A 12,506-nucleotide genomic window follows, 5' to 3' on the forward strand; every position below is an offset into this window, starting at 1 on the left:
CCCACCTACCTCACAAGGTGTCCGTTGTGGGGAGAGGGGAAAGGAGTTTGTAAGCCTGCTTTGAGACTCCTTAAGGTTGAGAAAAGTGGGGTATAAATCCAAACTCTTCTTCTTCTACTACATTGGACGATGGTAATTCTATGCAGGGATGCCCTTGGGGCTGATCTGGAAACTGTAGCTGGTTCAGGGTGCAGCAGCATGGGTCCTAACATTACTCCATGGCTAGCCAAATACAACTGGTATGCTGCCAGCTACACTGGCTCCCAATTGAGTACCAGATCAGGTTCAAGGTTCTGGTATTGACTTTTAAAGCCCTAAACGACCTGAGACGATCATATCTTAGGGACCACCTCTCCCGATATACCCCTCATAGAACATTACGTTCCTCTGAAGAAAACTAGTTGGTGATCCCTGGCCCTAAAATCATTTGGCTTGTCCTCAGCCAGAGCCTTTTTGGTCCTGGTTCTGGCCGGTTGGAAACCTCTGTCTAGTGAGATCTGTGCCCTGTAGGACTTGGTTCAGTTACACAGGGCCTATGGTTGAGGACAGTGGTGGAAATACCTCTTAAGCTGGCCTCTCTTTCCTTCCTTTCTTTCCCTTTCCTTCTTTTCCCATTTCTTCTCCCCCTTTTCCCTTTCTTCCTTTTTCCCTATAGTTTTCCTTCTCCTACATCACTCTGAAAAAATAAAACCACAACTTGTTGTCAGCCCCATATCACCATTCGCTGGTTGTTGACTATGTGTCCTAAGGTGGAGTTGGATAATTAAATGCCATCTGTATGTAATGTATATGTATTTAGCTCTTATTATTTTAATTGTGTTTCTAAAATGTGTGTGTGTGTGTGTGTGTATTTATATATGTGATGTTAGCTGCCCTAAGTCTGGCTCCCACAGGAGAAAGGCATATAACTTAATAAATATTTTTTTAAATGTTAAAATAGCCATGGTGACAGTTATGCTTTACAGGCTAATGATTGCTTTGAAGCCAGCAAAGTTCTGGTGAGCTGAAACATAGTTCATACTCAAGAAATTATATTTACATAAATTATACATAAGGATTACTTTCTCTTTGAAGTGTGTGTGTTTATATGTATATACATGCACAGAGAGAGAGAGATGTTTGGTTTGGATTCCCTCTATCCCATCCTTTTCGTAGGAATGTTTCTTTTCTCTCAATCCCTGTGACTGACAGCTCCTTTGGATTGCAAGCTGTTGGCCTTTATATTGTAAGTCAAAAATCAATAGAAATCGACCCAAAGGTTTAGTCTTCTGCTGTGCAACTAAGCAGATTGATATTATTTGTTTTTGCAAAAGCAAACAAAACTATATAGGGTTTATACCAGGGACTTCCAATGTCGATAATATGTTTCTGCCTGGTCAGCGCACAGAACACAGTCCTGGAAATAGCCCTCCTTGGTTTCAGAAGCAAGGAGGGTGCAACATTATTTCTACCAATAATTCTCCAATAACAATTCTTCTCCACTACCCATGGGAATATTGGGGGGCTTTGGTGATGCAGATCAAAGGGATTTAGAAGTTCATTAGTCGGGTTTTGATGAATTGTACCAAACTACTTGCAACTGCAGTACTAGAACCAGGGGGCATTCATTGAAAATGCTGGGGGGAAGAATTAGGACTAATAAAAGGAAACACTTCTTCACTCAACGTGCGGTTGGTATTTGGAATATGCTGCCACAGGAGGTGGTGATGGCCACTAACCTGGATAGCTTTTAAAAGGGCTTGGACAGATTTATGGAGGAGAAGTCGATCTGTGGCTACCAATCTTGATCCTCCTTGATCTCAGATTGCAAATGCCTTAGCAGACCAGGTGCTCAGGAGCAGCAGCAGCAGCAGAAGGCCATTGCTTTCACATCCTGCTTGTGAGCTCCCAAAGGCACCTGGTGGGCCACTGCGAGTAGCAGAGTGCTGGACTAGATGGACTCTGGTCTGATCCAGCAGGCTAGTTCTTATGTTCTTATGCTGTTGTTTTGGAAGTCGTCAGATGCCCACCGAATTTGGGAAATTTGCCTTTCTCCCCCCTTGAACAGAACTGTGGGATTCCCCCACGGCAGCCTGCTTATTTTGGCTGTACTTTCACTGTGGAGATAATGACAAATGGGCCAAAGCTGCTGCCAGAGAAGCAGGAAGAATGACGGCTGCTTGCAGGCCTTTTGTTTAATTGTCAGGAAAAGGAAACGGTTAATTCCTGAAAAAATGTGTTCATTATTATCTCTGCTTTTATGGCAACCTCCTGTGTTCCTGATAAACCACCTGCTGCTTGTTCTTTTCTAGTAGGTTGACGCCATGTTGCAGAAGAGGGGATGGCTTGGGCTTGGAAAGGGTTCCCACCTCAAACCCCACAGTTTCGTCAACGTGGACCTTCTTCGTTTCTCTGTCTGTTTATAAAACTACAGTGGGATACGGGGAATGGGGTAGGAGGTGGCAGCAGAAGCAACTTCCATTAAACATTGTGGAGTTCTTATGAAACAGCTAGGAGGAAACATAATAGAACTGTCCAGTGGTGAGATCCCAACATTTTAGTAACAGGTTCCCATGGTGGTGGGATTCAAACTGGCGTAGCGCCAATGGGGCTGGGCGGGGCACGAAGGGGGCGGGGCCAGGCACAACGGGGGCGGGGCATTCCTGGCCGGTGCTGTGGCAAGGACGCAGCCGCTGCGGCGGTCCTTGGGTGGGAAACGAATGCACGCAGGCCAGGCTGCCACGCACGCTGGTGCACCTCCTGCTAGACTGCTTCAAGCTCTGCGTGCTACTGTTGAGAGGAGGGGCGTAACTAAGGCAAAAATCACGTGGCAAAATCACCAATTAGTAACCCCCTCTCGGCACACACAAATAATTAGTAACCTACTCTCGGGAACCTGTGAGAACCTGCTGGATCCCACCTCTGGAACTGTCTTGACGAGTCTTATTAGCAAGCCTGTGTCTGTTCTGTGTCTCATGGGAGACCAATGAGAAAGTCTGTGTTTGCTTTTTCAAGTTCCATGATGGGATGAAAGTGAGGAATGTGAATGCAATAGATAGTTGCAGATCTACCCCTTCCTTACAGAGAGCTGTGGAACCCTCAGCCCTATTCCACTAGTGTTGGCCCTTTCCTCTGCTCTCCAGTAGCCTTCATGGCAGCAGTGAGAGAGCCTCAGGCACCAGAGGAAATCTCTTTGGCTTTTTACATTCCAGGAGTTCATGGAATGGGCTAGCGTTCAAGTGTGCCGCTCCCTTTCCACAGTGACAGATTCAGAAAACCTGTGCCATGTATCTTTTATGAATGTTTGAATCAAGGCTTGGAGTGGTACCTGTCTTCCTTTTTACAGGAAAAAAAAAAGCTTCTGAAACACTAAAACCAATTCCTAAAATATTAGCACCTCATTCAGTGGCTTATTCTAAAATTTAGCACATTTTAGGATTTCTGTCACCAGGGGCCTGTTTTGGGGCAGGGGGGAATATAGTAAGCTGAGCAGTGCCCTCTTGTGGTCATTAGACAAATACCGAAAGCAAATCTGAAATACCTACCTTGAATGTCTGCTCACACAGGAGACAGCAATTTCACCTCTTTCTCCTCACCACGTCAGCCTCCACACAGGTCCCATGGCTGCTGGAGGGAGGGGAGGGCTGGGAAAAACTTCTTCTGTTGGATTTTGGAACCCAACCGTGTGTGATTTGGTGACAGGTTATGTGCAAGGAGACAGAAGCAATTCCAAAGCTTTTATGCAATTTAAAGACAGTGTTCTCATTTGTGGTTCTCCATGTTCCACAGAGTGAGGGCCACAGATTTCAGAGTACCAGCTGAGCACAGAAACATAGAGCATAAAGACAGTTAGGGGAAGATAGACAAGCTGGCTGAGAGAAGAGAAGGTAATTAGAGACACTTTAGATTTGATAGTGAGGAGGTCCTCGGTGATTTTGGTGAGGGCACTTTCAGCGCTGTTCAGAGGGCAGAGGTCAAAGAGGAAAGGAAGCTAAGGAAGCTGGAGTAAATGACAGTCCAGGTGTTTGGAGGCAAATGTTAGAGTGGATAACCTTTGGAAGTGACAATAAGTCAAGTTGGGGTTTTTTAAAAAGCAGATGAGACAGTGGTGTGCTTGTATGCACAACAGAAAGTTAGGGAAGAGAGGTAGGTTTATAATGTGGGGAAAATGATGGATAATGATCTATCAGGATTCCGGAGGAGACAGGGTAATGCATGAAAGAGGTAGAGAGAGAGAAGATAATTTTCCGATTGCCTGGGGAGAAAAGTGATGAGAATGGGGTAAAACAGATCAGTACTGATCATTTCCGTTCCAGTAACTGAAGCAGTAGTCAAAAGCTTGGAGGAAGCCTCACCTCTGTGTCCCACTTTTTCTCAAAATGCCCTCAGAAATCATGAGCAGAATTGGGAGGGCGGGGGGTTATGCTACAGTGTTAGGACAAGGTAAGAAAGTCACGCTAGGCACGTAAAAATCCTTCTGCTTGTTGAAATGTTGTTCTGGATCAAAACCAGAGTCTTCTTATTTGTCTTCATCTGCACAAGAGTATGAACTAGATATCACTTGGAGGGTGTGAGCTGAACTGAGTGACTATTCCTTGGCGAGAGTGGGATAAATAAGTCAAGAAATATGCTTGTTGGCGGTGGAAACTGCACCCCGTAAAGGGTGAAGTAGGCAGACGTTATGCAAGAACAAAACTTTGAGACCTACGACATCAACTTAATGAGAATCTTGTGCTCTATAGTTTCAGCATTCTTCACTATACACTTTTGGCACAGTGCACTTGGGAAAATCAGGTTCATCTTTTGTTCACACACAGTTGATTTGCTAAACTTCTTTTCTTTTGAACTCAAAAGTGCTCTATCTTGTGTACGACTGTAAGCTAAAAACATGCCAGCCCTTCAAGCCACAAATTTAAGACTTTCCCTTCAAAACTTGCAGTTTATTTTGAAACTGAAGTGTAGTTTATTTTGAAATTCAAAAGGATACCACTTTTGTGTTTTTCCACCTTGCTTACTCTGAGCTCTTGCTTCAATTTGAGCTTGGCAAAGGAAGAGGCCCTAGTCAAAGATCGTTCTTAATCTGCTTCCTTTCCATCTTTCTATGTCTCTAAATGTTCTATCGCTTTACAACAAATGATGGAACAGTTTCCCTGCCAAAGTTTATCACTTTACAAATATATTGTTTTTGATCCCTGTGGAGAAAGGGGGTGATGCAGATAAAACACATGATTTTTCTGAATCGTATTGAGGTGAGGCAGGGTAGGCATGGAAGTCTTAAAAACCTGTCCCTTGAAAGTTTTTACAGCTTACTTTTGAATTTAGTAATGGATTAGGTTCAGGGGCATCCCAGTGCTCTTAATGAGTCATTGGCTTTATTCCCAAAGCTGCCTGAAATGCGGCTGTCTTTAGTGGAAGTAATTCTGTCTTTGATGTAGTTTCCAGAGCTGTCAACTAATGTTCCACAGTTCCCAGAGGAATGAATACGCTAGGAGTGTGTGCAGACTGAAAATGGAAAGTCCAAAATGCATTCTTCCTATAGGAGTCTGACAGTCTGGAATCCTGCTTGTTTACATAATCTTATCTGGCTAAACTTTGGTATTTCATCTGGCAGGCAATTCCTATGAAAAGCAGCTGTTCAAGCAGTGGAACTGATGCTTCTGTTATTGGATGGGGGGGGGAGTTGTTTTTTTTGAACGTCTGTAATTTATTGAAGTTTTCCCCAAAAAACCCCCAGATGCTTTTATTCACTACTATTTGTTTTTGTTTCATTTATCTTTTGTGAAAATGGCTGGAGTCCTAGGAATTAGGGTGGCATTCAGGAGCTATCATAAAACTGAATATTTAAGGCGGTTCAACATGTTGCCTCGTCCCCACTCCCAGCAACTATGTTTATAAGCAAGTGCACAAAAATGCTTTGTTGCAGGACAAACTGGAGGTTTAATTTTAGAAATTCACAAACAAGTTGTCAAATATGCTATTTCTTGCCTTCAGGAAAATTTGGAGTGCATATCTTGTCTGATCTGTGTTTATAGGAATTTAGGAGGGGTGGGGTCTTAATAAATAAACAAAAGTACTTTTCTGCTACTTTAAAAAGCTGTCTTAAAGATGGAGACCCAGGAAAGTTTTGAGAGGTGGGCAGAATGCTGCTGAGGTCAAAAGAGCAAAAGTGATATGTTTCCACAGCTTTTGGAGGAGAAACGCTATATGTCAGTGGCCAGTATGACCACCCAGATGCATCTTAACCTCATAGTTGTGTAACTTGAGCCATAAATCAATGCAGTCTTAACAACATGTCATCAGTTTGTCACATCTCCAACCAGTTTCTAACACTTATTCAGGCACTGGTGGTTCATTTTCACAGAAAAGGAAGTCACAAGAAGCCCCTCCCCTTCTTTGTCTTCTTCTTGAGACACGTCTTGATCACAAGCTCCTCAGGGGAACAAGGAGATAGCTTTCTGAGTTTTAGCTTTCACAGAAGATACAATCGCTTATTTTGTAAAGGCGTGTGTGATATGTGTATAGGGTTGCTATACCCCCACTGGGGGTGGGGGATCCCTGTTTTGGATGGGGAGGGTCTTACCAGTGGCAAACTGAAGCCTAACCCCACATCGTCAGCAATGTGCTGATGCCATTCTGGCTGTTGCCAGAAGTGACGTCATCAATCTTTGGTGAAAACAGCTTCTACCATAGAGTTTTTGCCAAATACCAACATGTGCTGACATTGTCAGCGACATGATGACATCACTTCTGGGGAGCACCAGAAGTGACGTCGACATGTTGCCAATGACAGGGCTAGGCCTCAGTTTGCCGCTGATAAGTTTACCATCCACCCCACCAGTTGACAGGAGGCATCGGACAATCCTATATGTGTACTGCATATTATATCTGATCGTACAAATGGCCACTCCTTTGTTTAGTCATTTGGCAGATTTTCTTTTCTTTTACATTTTCAAAACTGGTGAGAGCAAAGGAGACTATTTTTGACTGACAGTTCCGCTGAAAATTTTCTCCAGGTCTTTCCATTCTGTACATGTAGTCTTATGACTCCACTAGTAGCTGGTTTTTTCTTGCTTACATGGTGTGTGCATGCACGGTCTGTATTTAGTGTACAAAAGTGTTTCCTGCAGAAAACTATAAATCTTCAGGGTACCCCAGGATTCTTTTTCATTTAAACTTTAAGTATTTTTTTAAAAACTGGCACCTGCATAGTCCACACAAGAAGAGATCTGCTGGATCAGACCAGTGGACCACCCAGTCTAGCATATGTCTCATGCAGCTGCTGACCAGGCACTCCCGTCATTACAGGCATAGAAGCCAGCTCCTTCCCCTAATGTTGCATCCTTCTTGTATTGTATTCTTGTATTCAGAGGTTTCCCTTTATCCACTTTGGCTAGCTACAGATAAACCTTTCCTCCATTAAAGCTGTCTGTGGCTATATCCTCTGGTAGCAAATTCCAAAGACTCTCTGTCTTTATTTTAACTAACAGTTTTTTGAGGCTCTAACTTTCTCCATATACACTCTGACACACTAATTCTCTCAACACTGGGTCTTTTCACACTTAAGCCCTGACACATTTTGCCATTCTCACACAGAGCTTTAACTCTCTCTGACTAGTGTTGACACTCCCACTCCTTTCACTCTGAAATCCTGTCACCTCCTGTTCTCTGACAGCCCTTCCTCATGCACACTCCTCTAGAATCACCGCCCTACTGCCTCAAAATTTCTCACTGCCCCCTTTGATGCTCCCATCACCCCCAGAGGGGCTATAGAACCCACTTTGAGAATTCCTATTCTAGATAATTCATTCTAATAAGCAGCATGTTTGTTGGCAGCAAATGGGTAAAGGAAAGAAGGAACCTGACAATCTCCTGCTCAGTGTTCTTCCCAGCTGGTCTGCCAGCTAACTCGGTTGCCAACCACTCTTCAAGATGTTTCTTAAGAGGTTAGATCAAAACAGAGCTTTGGCTGGTTTATTTTGGCATTATCTGGATCGGGAGGTGTTAAAAGTGACCAAGGTTTTTAGCATAAATAAATGTCTGCATTTCATGAAAGTTAAGAGATAAGATTCCATTACTTGTTGAAAATACCTAATGAATCTGTAGTCTATGGAACTAAATGGAACATTTTTATCTCTCTTTGCAGATGAAGCAGATTATGGTAATTTTGGTTCAAACACCTTGACTAGGAAAAAGAAAGCTCTGGTGGCCCTCCGGAACGACAATCTTCGTAGGCGCCCCCACGTTAATATCAGCATGCCACACGATTTTCGGCCTGTGTCTTCCATCATTGATGTGGACATTTTACCTGAAACTCATAGGAGGGTAAGATTATATCGACATGGATGTGAAAAGCCGCTGGGATTTTACATTCGTGATGGGACGAGCGTCAGAGTAACTCCTCACGGGCTGGAAAAGGTACCGGGCATCTTCATCTCACGGATGGTTCCTGGCGGCTTAGCAGAGAGCACAGGCTTGCTAGCTGTCAATGACGAAGTCCTGGAAGTGAATGGCATAGAAGTGGCAGGAAAAACTCTTGACCAGGTAACAGACATGATGATCGCCAACAGCCATAATCTGATCATCACCGTCAAGCCAGCAAACCAAAGGAACAATATTATCAGAAGCAGTCGGATGTCTGGGAGCTCTGGCCAATCTACAGACAGCACTGCGAGCCACCATAGTTTGCCCTCTTCTCATGTCCTGCAGAACTTCCACCCTGATGAAATGGAGAGTGACGAGGAGGCTGACATTGTAATCGAGGGTTGCCTGGAACCACAGCACATTCCAAAATCACACAGTCTTCCTTCCGGCAGCCTGTCCCGAATTAATGGCAGCAGTCTTAGCCACAGACTTCAGAGGGACCTGGTATTCAACAACAGCTTGGGGCGTGAAAGCAATGGCAATATTCACAAAATTCTAAGTTCCTTAAAAACTGATCCTCGTCATAGCTTGGTTATCCCTAAAGGTGGCATCGAGGAGGATGGAACGGTGATTACACTCTAGTCTGACGTCTTTATGTCTTTAGTCCCTCGTGCCAACTAGATCAAATCTATCAACCTATTAAGGAGTGAGAACGTCCTCGTTGACCTTCATGTGAAACATGTTACTGTCCGTAAAAGGACTGTTTCTAAAGTACACATAAATGTGTGACCTATCGCAACTCACGAAAAATTGTAAATACGTTTTTTTTTTATTTCCAGGGCCAAATTGAGGGGGTGAGTGGCAAGCTAAACTGTTTTTAGGAAAATCTTACAAAAAACCTTTGGCTATACTACAGAAATACTAGCAGTTGAACTGTGTATCTGCTACTTATGTAGAGGTACTCTTCATACATCCAGGTGCACAGTTTATATTTTGGTGATGATAACAATTTGGAATGGGTATTCATAAATTAGTCTCAGAGGAAAAGCTACTCTTGAATGTTCTAAAATTCCAAGGGTTAATTTCCTGCCACTAGATACTGTTCTTTAGCTTGTTTACACACAAAGATTGACTATCTTGCACCTAATTCAGAAAAGGACTGCCTAAAGAGTCAGCTTTGTACTCTGGCAGTAACGTTGAAGGGGATGCTTTATTTACATTTTTAAAACAAAATGTTGACCAAATAATGATTTGTATTATATTTTTTTAAAGACTGGAAGTGAAGTAGAAGATGGATATTATTGGCATCATTTTCTTTTAGATCAGCACTGCCTGCTGGTCAGTAACAGTACTGCCTGAACTTAAACTTCAGTGCTACATGTGAAAAGGTAGGGAAAGGACAGCATGGAAGATTTAATCACTGCACCGCTATTATGTGGGGTTTGCATTCTCTTTTTATTGCTGAAATAATTATTAGAGAAACGTAATTGTCTTATCTTGGTAACGTGATCGGATAAGAAAACTTAACAATCCCTTTGCTTTGGCGCAGTTGCGGATTCATCCAAATTGATCAATGTGTTCAGAATTAATTTCAACCCTGAGTCTTGAATCATGAAAGCCGGCTACTGTTTGGGGCGTATTGACTGATTTTCTAATCTAGTTTATAGAACTCTTTTTTTCCCTTCCCAGAGTTGCTGCAATTCTGCAACATGCGGGGAGTTTTAAGCAAAGTGTATCTTAGCCTGTTGTTGTCATGATCATGATTAATTATAAAATGAGGCAATAACAGTCTACTCCAAAATAAAGTTTTTCCCAGCTCTGTTTTCTCTCTTCCATAAAATGCCACAAGTTGTTAATAGAAAAGAATCTGTTGAACATATTCATGAAATGTCTAGGAACAAAATATTGTTTTACAGTGTATTTTTCTATTTTTAGCTGTCATTTTTCTTTGTTTTTAATGTGTAGTATTGTGTATAATTAAAGTATTTCTAAAGAAATTAGCTTTCTTTGGTCGTTTTATTTTCTGCCTTTTCCCACACTTATTTCATATTGCACAAGCCCTGAACAGTCTTGACATGGAAGAGATTTAACAAACCCTTTATTCTTATGTTTTGGAATAAAATGTAGACATTTATATTATTGCTTAATAGCAAACTCCACCACCGTGCATAAATTCAAATTCTGATCACTGAAGCAGCCCAAATTAAGAGCAGTTGGATGCTTTGAAAGAAGCCCAAATTTTAGTGAATCTGTAGCAATGGCAACTTGAGCTACTGACTGAAACTTCTGGCAATAATTCACTTGAAATATGAATTATTCTATCAGAAGCATTTTGGATAATCTTGTATTGAAATTAAGTTGGAGGCAGTACCTAAGCTGGACCAAAGCCATTAAGAATTCGATAGCTCAAAAACAGCTCTTTGATGTGAAAGAAACAGGAGCAATGTGGATACTTGTGCAGATCGTCACATCTGTACTGACTGCATATCTCTTCAAATATCAGTATGGTCTTCGGAGCTACAAACCATGTGAGATGATGAGATTGAAGGGAGCCATACAGAAATGTGCAGGAAAAATCTGAGAGGGACCTCTTTGTTAGGAAAAATGTGAACCAGGGTCAGCAGCCTTTTTGCTAATGAGAGCTATTTTTGCCTAATGAAAAGTTTCCAGAGCTATGTTCCCGCCACACTCTCCCTACAACATATGATCAAGTTTTGTTGTGTCATAGAAACACAACATAGCTTACTAAGAGCACCAGGAATTAAACCGTTGGCTAAGCAGCACAAAGAAAAAACCTAGAGCAGATCTTCTCATGATCTTTTTCTAGATGAAGAGTTTGGATTTATACCCCACTTTTCTCAAAACGCCTTACAAATTCCTTTCCCTTCCCCCTTCCCACACCTTGTGAGGTAAGTGGGGCTGAGAGCATTCTGAAGAACTGTGACTAGCCCAAGGTCACCCAGCAGGCTTTATGCATAGGAGCAGGGCCACAAATCCAGTTCACCAGAGTAAAGTTCACCGCTCTTAACTACTTCACCATGCTGGCTCCAGATCTTCTGCAGCAGCCATCATGAGCTATTGTTGGAGATGTCTGGTCTACCCTACTTGAGAAAGCCATGAGACCAATCACAAACAGGGTCAAAATATTTGTTTACAGAAATATCTGCAATAGGGTCAAAAGGATATCATTTCTAGGGAAAATGTTCTATTAGACAACAAGTACAGCTTCAGTTCCATACTCAGGGTACAGAGCAACAGGGGTCCAGAAATCAAAGTGCACTCGCAGCTATAAACAATTGTTGAGAAGAAGGGGAAATGTAAGTCACTGGATATGTTTATCAAGATTAGAACTTTTTTTTAGTGGAGGTCAATGGACTGCAGAGTTGAGCGCATGCAGCCTCATGCCTTCCCTAAAAGACTTTTACCTCCTCAGCAAAAGATTAAGAATCTCTTAAGAAGCATTTAGCATCCTGGTAGAAAGAGTCGTAACACCAACTCACAACTGGTATACCACTATATGGATGATTATTTTCAATTACTTTGTTCATATATGAATCGTACCAATTACAGGTATACCTGGTGCAAAGTACCGTGTAGAATGTAAAGGTAGCGTGAGCCTGGGTACAGGCAAAATTAAAGGAAACAATTTATAATAAAATTAAATTCTAGTGTGATGTGGGTCAGGGAGTGGGTAGATTTGGATAACTAGGAGGAAGTGTGTTTGGTGTTGGGCAGCACATTTCTGAACAGAAATGGCTGAAGCAGAATTGTTTTATGTATTGTCGAAGGCTTTCACAGCCCGGAATCACTGGGGTGTTGTGGGGTTTCCAGCCTGGAAACCCCTCAGCACCCCAGAATTGTTTTCTTTCCGATTGGGAGATATGTTTTAAGAATATCATGTAACTGATTTCCTGTTCATTATTTTAAAATTCCTTTTCATTAACAGTGCCTTAATTTTTGTATGTCTAGTTTAAAAACCTTTACAGGGGGTTTACAAATTGTTGTACACTGGCTTCCGTAGTAGAATAATCAGCCTCGGAAATTTTTGAAAGGAAAACTAAGCATTTGCTTTGTTCCTGTTAAATTGCCGCCAAGGGAAACTGTTTTTACCACTGTAATTCTGAGTTCCTCTACTGGGGGGTGTGCACAGACACATACTGGGTTCA

At 42.3% G+C, this 12,506-nt stretch overlaps 1 protein-coding gene across 1 annotated transcript in view; it reads left to right on the top strand.

The window, feature by feature from the left end:
• Positions 1 to 10,337, top strand: part of PARD6G (par-6 family cell polarity regulator gamma) — a 97,600-nt gene extending 87,263 nt beyond the window's left edge. Inside the window, exon 3 of the mRNA XM_048508382.1 lies at positions 8,123 to 10,337. Within this exon, the coding sequence (XP_048364339.1) occupies positions 8,123 to 8,982 (860 nt within the window). The 3' untranslated portion in view covers positions 8,983 to 10,337. The remainder of the gene's footprint in view (positions 1 to 8,122) is intronic.
• The last annotated feature ends 2,169 nt before the right edge of the window (positions 10,338 to 12,506 follow it).

This window comes from Sphaerodactylus townsendi, linkage group LG09 (genome assembly GCF_021028975.2).
Source record: "Sphaerodactylus townsendi isolate TG3544 linkage group LG09, MPM_Stown_v2.3, whole genome shotgun sequence".
NCBI classification, from domain to species: domain Eukaryota; kingdom Metazoa; phylum Chordata; class Lepidosauria; order Squamata; family Sphaerodactylidae; genus Sphaerodactylus; species Sphaerodactylus townsendi.